The following is a 13,454-nucleotide window of genomic DNA, read 5'->3' as shown; positions in this document are numbered from 1 at the left end:
TTCACAGTCCTGTCTCATTCCATAACAAACTTTGAAGGTGCATATGAATATATTCCACACAGGCCCATTGCTAAAGGCAGACAATATGGGATAATAATGCACACACAACACCCTTGAACATAACCTGCCTAATATTTATTTCAAAGCATAAGCTCCCAAGCCCCTGGTGAATGAACATTAATTACAAAAAGTCATCTGTAATGACATTTCTGTAATGCAGCAAAAAGGATAGCATGTGACCTTGCAATCCCTCATCTTATCTTTGCCTGTGCCCACTATTTATCTTTTACAAAAAGCTTAAGTATAAACATTCAGAGTGGAATTTTCAAAAGTGTTGAGTGTTGACCCAACACTGCTCCTGCTGAAGCCAATAATAAACCTATATTGGGTTCCAACTGGAGCCAAGGCTCTGGGAACCCTCTGGCCTTGCGGGGTCCCAGAGCCCAGGCTCCAGCCTGAGCCGGACCCTGAACATCTACAAAGCAAATGTATAGCCCCACAGCCAAGTCTAGCAATAGGACTAGTACACAGAGTTTCTTCTACAACGCAACAGTAACAACCGTACTTCCAAATGTATTTCCCCAATGAGCCTTAATTCCCACAAGAATAAAACAGTATTTACACCTCTTTTGTCCATAACCTCCCACATTCTCTATACTTAAACATTCTGATGTGTCTTAACAAAGAAGTTGCAACCCTGTGCTCACAATTTACACTTAGCATTTAAAGTGCACTGTATGCTCTCCAATACTATACAAACACTAATTGCTACTGTAGTATGTAATGTGACAGCATACTGAATATAGATCAAGTTGAAAACATTCTAACAGGATTTATGTAGCTTATCCTGCATTCAAATGAATATTCTGTCAGATAATTATTTATGGAAGCTACTTAATTTAAATATAATCCTGGGAAAGCAATGGGGAGCAAAGGTTGCTGCATACATAGATTGTTTCAAGTTCTGGCTCATGATATGTTCTATAACTGACCTAGTCTCATACAATTGGCTGTATAATTTTTTTTTGCAAAAAAAATTAAAGTTTTCAAAAAAAATTCACAGAACGTTTTGGCATTTTATTAAAAAACAAAAAACCATAGACAACTTCCTTACAAGGCCAAATTTACCAGACCACTTTAACTGTGTCTGCATCAGAATCATTATGTCCGCAAACAATGAAGCGCCATGCACTGAATCAGTTCCCACATCCCTCAAGAGATGGCACATGCAATTGCCCATATATAAACACAGCTATTAGGGCTGTCGACTAATCAGTTAACTCACGCGATTAACTCAAAAAAATTAACTGCGATTAAAAAAAACAATCAATTGCAGTTTTAATTGCACTTTTAAATAGAATACCAATTGAAATTTATAAGCTATTTTGGATGTTTTTCTACATTTTCAAATATATTGCCGTAAATTACAACACAGAATACAAAGTGTACAGTGCTCACTTTAATTTTCATTACAAATATTTGCACTGTAAAAATAGAAATAGTATTTTTCAATTCACCTCATACATGTACTATAATGCAATCTCTTTATTGTATAAGTACTATTTACAAATGTAGATTTTTTTTGTTAAAAAACAAAAACCCGTAACTCAAAACCAAAACAATGTAAAACTTTAGAGCCTACAAGTCCACTCAGTCCTACTTCTTATTCAGCCAATTGATAAGACAAACAAGTTTGTTTACATTTACAGGAGATAAATGCTGCCTGCTTCTTATTTACAATGTCACCTGAAAGTGAGAACAGGCATTCACTGGCACTTTTGTAGCTGGCATTGCAAGGTATTTACGCACCAGATATGCTAAACATTTGAATGCTCCTTCATGCTTCAGCTACCATTCCAGAGGGCATGTTTCCATGCTGATGACACATGTTAAAAAGATAATGTGTTAATTAAATTTTGACTGAACTCCTTGGGGAGAATTGTATGTCCTCTGCTCTGTTTTACCTGCATTCTGCCATATATTTCATACTATAGCAGTCTCTGATGAAGACCCAGCACATGTTTGTTTTAAGAACACTTTCACTGCAGATTTGACAAAACGCAAAGAAGGTACCGATGTGAGATTTCTAAAGCGAGCTATAGCACTCGACCCAAGGTTTAAGAATCTGAAGTGCCTTCCAAAATCTGAGAGGGACGAGGTGTGGAGCATGCTTTCAGAAGTCTTAAAAGAGCAATACTCCGATACTGAAACTACAGAACTCCAACCATCAGAAAAGAAAATCAACCTTCTGCTGGTGGCATCTGACTCAGATGATGAAAGTGAACATGTGTCAGTTTGTACTGCTTTGAATCATTATCGAGCAGAAACTATCGTCAGTGTGGATGCATGTCTTCTGGAATGGTGGTTGAAGATGAAGGGACATATCAATCTTTATGTAAGGGGACTGTTGCCCCTTTATTAACATTCAGTGGGGGGTGTTTTGGTTGGCTAGCTTCCAGTACTAAAAGGGGAAGGGTCTATGGGAAATCAGGATCCTGAGATTGATAGTCCCCAGGAACAATGCAGAGAGGCCAATGCTCCAGGTCAGCCTGAATGACAGGGCGGGCAAGCTAATCAGGGAGTCAGGAGGCCAGGGAGCTCCCGTCCCCCATGTGAGCTGGATTTGCCTGGGTCAGACAGAGTGGGGCTGAGCTAAGGAGAAAGCAGGGGCCCAAGCTGAGCTGGGGAGCAGAACTGTGCCAGATCCAGGTGGACCAGAAAAGCATCCCAGAGAGAGCAGACCCTGTCCTGGGAGCAGAGCTGCAGCAACCAGAGCCAGAGGGGCAAAGAAACAGCCCGGGGAGCTGGAGGCAGAGCAGCAGTGCTGAGACAGAGTGGTGCAGCTGGGGCTGGAGCAGTCCAGAGCTGGGTGCGGTGAGCAGCTGCGGAGAGTGAGGGGGACCCTGGGCAGTGGGCCAAGCACAGGGAGACACCTCAGCCAAGAGACTCTGCAGGCCAGGCTTGGAATGTAACCCCAACAGGGCGGGGGCAACACTGGGAAGAAGGGTCCTACCACTTAGAGCCTGAGAGCATGTGGCCACCGCCATAGCAAGTGTCCAACCCACAGCATCCCTGCAGCACAGCCAGGGCCTGAGACTTACAAGGAACAGGCTGTGAACTGCCCTGACGTTCCAGAGACCCTGTTTGTGACGTTCCCTGCCACAGAGTGGGTTGATGCTTTTCCTTTCACCTTTCCCATTTTTCCTTATTCTTTTTAAAATTGTTGATTAAATAACTTGCATTTGCTTTAAATTGTATGTAATGGTCAGTGGGTCAGAGAAGTGCCCAGGGCAGAGAGAGTACCCCGGAGTGGGGACACCCTTGCCCCCGTCCTAGGTGACCACAGCAGGGTTGGGGGTCAAGCCCCCCAGGAATCCTGGGCCCAGCCTTGTTGGGTTACTAGGACTCTGCCAGACAGGATAGTGGAATGGGAGTCCTCAAGGACAGGGAGGCCACTGGGTAAAGGAAGTGGGAGCGAGGACTCATATCCTTTCACTAGCGCACTTCACCGGGGCAGTACAGAAGCCAGGAAAGTTCCCCACAATAGTGGCACTATTCCCCCTCTTACATTTAGCGCATCTGAAAATGTAAATCTCTTGCAATGCCAGCTACAACAGTGCCATGCAAACATCTGTTCTCACTTTCAGGTGACACTCTAAAACAAGAAGCAGACAGCATTATCTCCTGTTTGTCTTAGTGACGGGCTGAACGAGATGTAGGACTGAGCAGACTTGTAGGCTCTAAAGTTTTAGATTGTTTTATTTTTGAATGCAGTTTTTTTTGCACATAATTCTACATTTGTAAGTTCAACTTTCATGAGAAAGAAATTGCACTACAGTACTTGTATGAGGTGAATTGAAAAACATGATTTCTTTTGGTTTTTTTTTTTTTTTTTTTTTTTTTTACAGTGAAAATACTTAACCAAAAATACAAAGTGAGCATTGTTCATTTTATTCTGTGTTGTAATTGAAATCAATATATTTGAAATAGTAGAAAATATCCAAAAATATTTAAATAAATGGTATTCTATTACTGTTTAAGAGTGCGATTAATCATGTGATTATCACGATTAATTTTTTTAAAATCACTTGAGAGCCCAAACAGCTATATATTTTGTGCATTTGTGCTTCTGTTTTTCATGCAATGAAATCCCCCAGGATTTTAAAGTTGTACATTATTTCCCGCTGTTAATTATGCATATTAAGCTCCTCAGACTACTTGGTTTGTTGAGTTTTCACCTGAAATCTCATGCAAATCATAGGTGGTGAGTGAGGCAATCAGCTGTGGACTCTGCAGATGGGGTTAAACTCACACACTGCTCCCCAGCTACCTGTACCCCAGCAGAAGCATGACCACAAAACCCAGTGAGCAGAAACTAGGTTTCAATTCCCCCACATAAAAATAACCGATAGAAGGGAACACAGACCCCTTAATGATTAAACAGTGTACTGTATATGGTACTAATAAACATTTTATACACATTGATATCATTGTAGCACCTAAAATGGTCAAGGTGGTGTACAAAAACCACAGGAAGATATAGCCTTTCCCAAAGGGTTTATAAATTAAAGAAAAACACACTCCAGACGAAACAGAATGTTCATGGTAATGTTACATACAAATCCAGTTACTTTTTTCCAATCGCCCCTTTTCCCCCAACACCCCTCTCACTCTCCTCCAACTAGCTCTCTATTCCCTCTTCCTCTCCATCCAGCAGCTCCTTTGTATCCTCCCTTCCACTGTGCCCACCCTACAGTACATATTCAAGCACAATATGAGAACCTGGAGCTGGGGAAAGAAGGGAAAAAACTCAGCTAGTGAGAGGGTGACCAAGCTATTGAAAGTATCTGGAAGTACAGCCACCCTCCCCAGGGCCAATGTTTCACATAGCCTCAGCCACCCCCTGTTATCACCAGTAGGTGATGCTGCTTTTTATCTTCCCTACCCTTCAGAGATTCAGATTTTCCTTCTTCAGCTAGGGTTCCCTGTAGGCAAGGGCCTAATACATATCATTTCAGGATATGCAGTATTATTACTGCTTATTAGTTGTACCACGGTAGTGCCTGGAGACCCCATTGTACTAGGCACATTTCTAATACATAATAAGACTAAACTTTTCAAGGCAAGGAAAATTTAAATAGCTAAGACAGACACAGGGAAGCACAGACAGCTTGCCCAAGGTCACACACAGGTCAGTGCTAAGAATCAAGGATACAACTCAGGTCTCCAGTATGTTTTTTGGAAATAACTTTATAGTCACAGTTTAAACAGGATATGAACAGAACTGTCTAAAAACAATATGAATCTTACCAATAATTGATATAGGCTTTCTGGCAAAACGTAGTCTTCCCTTAAAGCCAACATATTTACTTCTGCAACCAGCAGACCATAGCCGCACCAAATATTCAGCACCAAAAAACACCACCAGAACAATTTCCTGTTGGAATTAAAAGGAAAAAGGATGTGATTAACGTCAAAAGTTAACTCACAATTTGCATTTTCCTTTTGTCTGTGACTTGTCAAGCCACCTCCTGAAAACCAAAAAGCCAATAGTAACAAGATTGTGTTTTATTTATTTTTCAGAGGGCAAATTTTAAAAAATGGAGTATATTGCCAGCAAACTATTTGTGGAGTAAGGTACTAGTGAGCATAAATAAGTTGTTTAAATAGAAAACTCAGAGCTAAGGTTTCAGAGTAGCAGCCGTGTTAGTCTGTATCCGCAGAAAGTAAAGGAGTACTTGCGACACCTTAGAGGCAAACAAATTTGAGCATAAGCTTTCTTTTTTCAGAGCTAAGCATTATTCTCCTAATCCCTCTAGGCAATACCATAGCAGTGTCCTCTGAGGGAAGTCACAGTAAGTTTCTTCCTCTGTTTAGTTACTGCTCCTAAAAGTTGAAAATAGAGGGATGAAAAATGGAACACTGACAGAGTAGTGTTTTGTTTTTTTAAAAAAATTTTGCATATATTTACCATGCCTCCCTCACTTCCTGGCTTTGGCTAGAATGAAAAGCAACAGGAGCAAACAAGAAATCTTTCTGCTGTTCTCATGTTATTTCTATCCTAACAAACAAGGATTAGTAGAAATCTGACAAAATGTGCAGTTCAATTTGCTGACAAAGAAGGCTGGGAGATAACATTCAAAATTATGATGCTGACCTGTTTTATTCAAGACAACTTTCTCCAAAATATTATATGAAATGTTCTCCTGGACTTCCATAGAGAATATATTACTCCTTTTAAGTTTGGTACTCTTGGTTCTAATCACAGATCAATAAAAGCAAAGAATCGCCAGTTCTTTAAGGAATGTGATTCTGAAATTTAAGGGAACTTTAAAAATTCTGCTTATGAGTCAAGTTTTTTTTTTTAAATAAACTTCATGTTCTCACACACACAGAGCGCTCTACATGCATACAAAAATGCAGAATCAGAGTTTACAAACTTGAAACCTCTTCTAAAATCATAAATTGTCCAATTCTCTCATCAACTCACTTGCATCTAATTACACATTCACTGAAATGAATGTGATCTGTTTTGTTAATAGATTCACGGATTCCAAGGTTAGAAGGAACTATAGTGATCTAGTCCAGGGGTCTCCAAACTACAGCCTGCGGGCCGGATCCGTCCTGCGGCTTCCATTTGTCCGGCCCTCCAACCAACAGGGGAAAAGGGCACAGCTGAGTAGGAACGCCTGCCGGCAGCAGCTCACGTGGGTGGGGGGGTGTAGCTCAGCTGAGCTGTGCGGAGTGGTGAGTGCCCCTGGGAGCCAGTGTCCCTCCAAAAGGGGAACCAACTTAGGGGAGAGTTGCTGCTGCAGCCGAGCAGGCACAGACCCCTGCCTTAGAGTAAAAATACAAGTCAGATGCTTAATTACATCTCCAATAAATGCAGTAAAGAAGATGGAAATTAATTTTATGATGGTTAAATTTTAACTACAGCACTAATAGAACCAAACAGTCCCAACCAACAATGGGAACCTGGAGCTTCTCTTACCAAAGTACAGCCAAACTTTCAATCCTTTGTCATTTTCTTCAGCAGAGCAGGCGCGCCTAGCAGACACAGGGAGAAGGGAGCAGGCACAGGGCAGAGCAGACCCAACAAGGGGAGCCAACTTACAGTACCTGCGTCGATTAACTTTTATACCTGATTTAGAATTTAATGGAACACTGACACAGTAGAGTAGTGTTTTTTTTTTTAATTTTGCATATATTTAATTTCTTTCACTGTTGCTTCAGCCCATGAAGCCCTTTCAAAAATTTAATATGTCCCTTGTCTCAAAGTTTGGAGACTAGATTGAAGAGTATCATCAAATATTTGTTCCCCACATATGTACTCAGAAATTAATCAAGTCACCTATAATCTTTTTTGATAAACTAAAGAAATCGATGGAACTCAGTCTACCACTATGAAGCATGTTTTCTAATCCTTCAATTATTGTCATGGTTCTTCACTGAATTCTCCCCATTTATCATCATCTTTCTTGGATTATGGATACAGTATTCCCCCAATGGTCACACCAGACCAAATACATAAGTAAAATAAACTCTACTCCTACTCAGGATTCCCCCGTTGATTCATCCAAGAACTGCGCCATTTCCTTTTGGCCACAGTGTTTCACCTTCAGCTCATGTTCAGCTGATTTTGCACCACAACCCCCAAATCTTTTTCAGAGTCACAGCTTCCCAGTATAGTACGGTCTACATTCTTTGTTCCTAGATGTATATATTTACATTTAGCCATATTAAAAACATATATTGTTTGCTTCTACCAGTTTACCAAGGCATCCACACCACTTGTTTGTCGCCTGTTCTCTTCATTATGTACCACGCCCCCAATTTAGGTGTCATTTACAAACTTTGTGATGGTTTAATCTTTTCTTCCAAGTATTTAATAAAAGAAAATGTTAACTAGTGTAGGGTCAAGAACCCATCCCTGTGGGACCCCACTAGAATCAGGAAATGTCCCAATTCCTCAACTACGCGTTGAGACCTATCAGTTAGCCAGCTTTTAATCTGTTGGCTGTGTGCCATGTTAATTTTATAACTTTCTAAGTTGTTTTTCATCAAAATATCATGGAGCACCAACTCAAGTTTTGCACTGAATGTGTTACTTTTACATTACACGTCAGCTAGCATCACATGCTAGAATGCCCACTATTACTAAATAGTAAAGACCAATAGGATAACCACTGTGTTAAAGCACGTGAATCTTGGCAACCTTCTTTCAGGTGAAGAGGGCTGAATACAGATTCTTGCAGAGCTTACCAGTGCTATCCCCACCACCAGCCAAACGTGTTCTCTTGAGTATAATGGGAATGCATCCTACTTCTCTAACCCCACAGGCTGAGCTGGTGGGGTAGGAGGAGCAGACTCAACTGGGAGAGCATTTGGGAACTGCAGCATTCCCCATCTTCACACCTAGAATGGGATTTCTCTCTGAACAATGCCTATTCATCCTTAGAATTCCTCATAAGGAAAGTATTTTAGAGGATGAAAGGTGAGTAGAAGAGGGATTATGCAAGCCTACTAATTATGATTGAGTTGTTAACTTTGGAATCAGACCCCCAGGATAAGGATTGTCACAGCAACTCATAACAAGAAAAGATGTGCCATATAATTACAACATAAAAGTATGTCTGTTCCCTCCCAACCCCCATGAAAATGTAGGCTTTTCTGACTCAGACTTAAAGGATATCATTACCAGTGGAAAAATTATTGACAAGAACAGTGAGGTAGAATTGCCATGTCCAGTTATGCTAAGTATCTGCTAGCATAGAAAACACTATGCACAAGAGAAATGCTGAGGAAACAAAGGACTTATAGTTGTGAGATTTTTCCCCAATAGGAAAAATGGGCAATATCACCCTGCAGGCCTTTTACTGGGAAACAGAGCGCATATCTAACAAAGCAAAAACTCCTAAGGACAGATCCCTCAAAACTGATCAATTAATCTCTGTCCTCTCCTTTATCTTACTACTTCATTGTTTGTACGCAATTGATTTGCTAATTCAAACAGAACGGGGTTCTCAAATTTGCTAGGAGAGAGAATGGAAGTTTGACAGCTCTTTACTCACTTTCAAGAACTGATAGAGTCATCAGAATTTGTATTAGCCTTGTACAGTCTGCTTAATAACTGTTCTCTGCTGAAGTCAGTATCACTTACAATAACTACAAGTCTGTCTCATTTTGTTTTGGAAACCAAAATTATAGTATGTCCTAGACACTTTCTCAAGACAAAGGACATTCTAATTTATTTCAGAGTAACAGCCGTGTTAGTCTGTATTCGCAAAAAGAAAAAGGAGGACTTGTGGCACCTTAGAGACTAACCAATTTATTAGAGCATAAGCTTTCGTGAGCTACAGCTCACTTCCTCAGATGCATATCGTGGAAACTGCAGCAGGCTTTATATATACACAGAGAATATGAAACAATACCTATTCCCACCCCACTGTCCTGCTGGTAATAGCTTATCTAAAGTGATTTCCAGCACAAATCCAGGTTTTCTCACCCTCCACCCCCCCACACAAATTCACTCTCCTGCTGGTGCTAGCCCATCCAAAGTGACAACTCTTTACATAATCAAGTCGGGCTATTTCCTGCATAGATCAAGGTTTTCTCACATCCCCCCCACCCCCATACACACACAAACTCACTCTCCTGCTGGTAATAGCTCATCCAAACTGACCACTCTTCAAGTTAAAATCCAAGTTAAACCAGAACATCTGGGGGGGGGGGGTTATTTAATTTATTGTATCTGAAAGATACAGTTCTCAGTTCTTAAGTAATTCTAACCTATTGTGTCAAGTACACCCAGAAAAAAAAATCAAGATACATTCAAAACATTCAAGCTCTAACACTATGAAACTGTATACAACATATTTAAAAGATTGTGAACTTGCTGATATGAGGATAGACTGAAAAGGAAAGACAAGGCAAATAGCTTCCAACAGTTTACAGTCCAAAACTCAGTCAAATTAGAAACTTTTGGAGGAAGGTCACCAACTTTTATGATATACTAGGTTTGGCTGTCCTGCTAGATTTATGACCAAATAAGACTCCTTGCAGCAGTAAGATGGATGAACATCATGTAAATGAAGGCATGTAAATGAAATTTATAGCTCAGAATTCACAATACCTCCCAATATGGTTAAAGATACACCAGAGAAGCAGCTGAAGGGAATGAATGCAGCTGAAGCGATTAAAGTGCACACATGAAAAAGGCAAGTATTTTCTCAGCTGCAGCTGTGTTTTAGGTGGAGAGTATACACAATGCTCTCTTCACTCTTTTTACTGGCATATTTAGGTGCTCAAGTAAAAGGAGGAAGCAGGATGGCTAAATGAATAGCGTGCTCATGAAGATTCAATCAAGGAATGTCAGCTCAAAACAATGAAGCCTCAGAAGCAAGCATAGTGGTTTAATAGTCCCAATGTTTGCACACGTGCGCTTATGTCCGAAATTTAATCTGATAACCTGTCTTCAAGGTTTTCTCGTCCTTAGAGTTCGAAAATGTAAGGTTAACAACCTGCTTCATTTAAATGAATGCTCAAAGGCAATGAAAGTCAACCGGCACTGAGCATGTGCACTTATCCTAAATCTCACTGTTATAAACTATAGAGATTAAATCTGAAACTAGCTGGCTGAAAATTAGCATCACACGGAAGAAAGAGCCATGCAGATTTTCTGTACCTCCTATATTGTCAGCTCATTTTGCTTTGAACAACATTTATTTGTTTTACATATGATTGATATGCTTAATAGAAAAGATGGTCAGAGTCTACATTTAACAAATCCATTACAAAGAAACAGCACTGACTAAATATTTTAGGTTTCAGAGGAACAGCCGTGTTAGTCTGTATTCGCAAAAAGAAAAGGAGGACTTGTGGCACCTTAGAGACTAACCAATTTATTTGAGCATGAGCTTTCGTGAGCTACAGCTCACTTCATCAGATGTTTACCGTGGAAACTGCAGCAGACTTTATATACACACAGAAATCATGAAACAATACCTCCTCCCACCCCACTGTCCTGCTGGTAATAGCTTATCTAAAGTGATCAACAGGTGGGCCATTTCCAGCACAAATCCAGGTTTTCTCACCCTCCACCCCCCCACACAAATTCACTCTCCTGCTGGTGCTAGCCCATCCAAAGTGACAACTCTTTACATAATCAAGTCGGGCTATTTCCTGCATAGATCAAGGTTTTCTCACATCCCCCCCACCCCCATACACACACAAACTCACTCTCCTGCTGGTAATAGCTCATCTAAACTGACCATTCTCCAGGTTTAAATCCAAGTTAAACCAGAACATCTGGGGGGGGGGGGGTAGGAAAAAACAAGAGGAAACAGGCTACCTTGCATAATGACTTAGCCACTCCCAGTCTCTATTTAAGCCTAAATTAATAGTATCCAATTTGCAAATGAATTCCAATTCAGCAGTTTCTCGCTGGAGTCTGGATTTGAAGTTTTTTTGTTTTAAGATAGCGACCTTCATGTCTGTGATTGCGTGACCAGAGAGATTGAAGTGTTCTCCGACTGGTTTATCACACTATCAGAGGCTCGTTCACCTGCACATCCACCAATGTGATCTATGCCATCATGTGCCAGCAATGCCCCTCTGCCATGTACATTGGTCAAACTGGACAGTCTCTACGTAAAAGAATAAATGGACACAAATCAGATGTCAAGAATTATAACATTCATAAACCAGTCGGAGAACACTTCAATCTCTCTGGTCACGCAATCACAGACATGAAGGTCGCTATCTTAAAACAAAAAAACTTCAAATCCAGACTCCAGCGAGAAACTGCTGAATTGGAATTCATTTGCAAATTGGATACTATTAATTTAGGCTTAAATAGAGACTGGGAGTGGCTAAGTCATTATGCAAGGTAGCCTGTTTCCTCTTGTTTTTTCCTACCCCCCCCCCCCCCCCAGATGTTCTGGTTTAACTTGGATTTAAACCTGGAGAATGGTCAGTTTAGATGAGCTATTACCAGCAGGAGAGTGAGTTTGTGTGTGTATGGGGGTGGGGGGGATGTGAGAAAACCTTGATCTATGCAGGAAATAGCCCGACTTGATTATGTAAAGAGTTGTCACTTTGGATGGGCTAGCACCAGCAGGAGAGTGAATTTGTGTGGGGGGGTGGAGGGTGAGAAAACCTGGATTTGTGCTGGAAATGGCCCACCTGTTGATCACTTTAGATAAGCTATTACCAGCAGGACAGTGGGGTGGGAGGAGGTATTGTTTCATGATTTCTGTGTGTATATAAAGTCTGCTGCAGTTTCCACGGTAAACATCTGATGAAGTGAGCTGTAGCTCACGAAAGCTCATGCTCAAATAAATTGGTTAGTCTCTAAGGTGCCACAAGTCCTCCTTTTCTTTTTGTAAATATTTTAGAGCACTTGTGACATATCCAGAATTTGCCCATGTCACACCAGGAGTACTTGTCTGGTCCTCTAGTTTATCAACACATTCTATTTACTACAGAAGATGGAATTTTAATCATCTGGCTAATGAGGGAAGTGACAACTCTATACTCTGCTCCACTATCCAGATATGTTGCCATTGAAGTCTGGAATTCATCTGTCAGGGTGTTGCATAGAAAGTTTTAGCTCCTTAAACACACTTAGGTGGATGGGACACTGTCTAGAGTACAGTTGAATACTTTCTGACCTACTGTGAATATAGCAGTACTTAAAACACAACAAGGACTGTAAGATGCACTAAAGAGCAACCTTAAAACCCAACTTGAAAGAAACCATGAATTTGGTCAGGATAGTATTGCCGGGAGACAGAAGTCCTTTATTCATAGACCCAGGCAGCAATGCAAAATTCCTCAAGTTAACCCACCTACATGCCTCAATCCTGACTGGGTGGGTGGGGGGGCGCGCTACCTCTAGCTGGAAGGAAAAAAAGTATAGTCTTGCTTTTCAATGGCATCTATCCAAAGTGAATACCACCTTCTGAATTATAAATAATCATATAATCTCTCAATTTGGGAGGCTCATACCAGTGTGGGTTTCAGTTTTTTCTGCTTTCCCCCCCCCCCACCTCTCATTCCCAACTAAATTAAAAAAAACAATCCCCTGGGCCAAATCTTGAGGTCTTAAAGCAAGCAAACTCCCTCGGACCTGAATGGGAGTTAACTAGGGTAGGAATCTGAGAAAGAATGGCATGATTTGGTCCTTTGTTAATAACTCCCCAGTAACATTTTCTATTTCACAATGACAGGTTTCAGAGTAGCAGCCATGTTAGTCTGTATTCGCAAAAAGAAAAGGAGTACTTGTGGCACCTTAGAGACTAACCAATTTATTTGAGCATAAGCTTTCGTGAGCTACAGCTCAGCTCACGAAAGCTTATGCTCAAATAAATTGGTTAGTCTCTAAGGTGCCACAAGTACTCCTTTTCTTATTTCACAATGGTTGTTTTCTGTTTGAGTGAATTGTAGAACACATT

General features: G+C 40.8%; 1 protein-coding gene across 1 annotated transcript in view; it reads right to left on the bottom strand.

The window, feature by feature from the left end:
* LOC140907760 (potassium voltage-gated channel subfamily KQT member 1) overlaps positions 1-13,454 on the bottom strand; it is a 744,183-nt gene that overhangs the window by 664,115 nt on the left and 66,614 nt on the right. The window contains exon 3 of the mRNA XM_073334512.1: positions 5,311-5,437. Within this exon, the coding sequence (XP_073190613.1) occupies positions 5,311-5,437 (127 nt within the window). The remainder of the gene's footprint in view (positions 1-5,310; positions 5,438-13,454) is intronic.

Source organism: Lepidochelys kempii, chromosome 1, assembly GCF_965140285.1.
Source record: "Lepidochelys kempii isolate rLepKem1 chromosome 1, rLepKem1.hap1, whole genome shotgun sequence".
In the NCBI taxonomy this organism is placed as follows: domain Eukaryota; kingdom Metazoa; phylum Chordata; order Testudines; family Cheloniidae; genus Lepidochelys; species Lepidochelys kempii.
The sequence above is the reverse complement of the archived record's forward strand: the minus strand, read 5'-3'. Positions and strand labels throughout refer to the sequence as shown.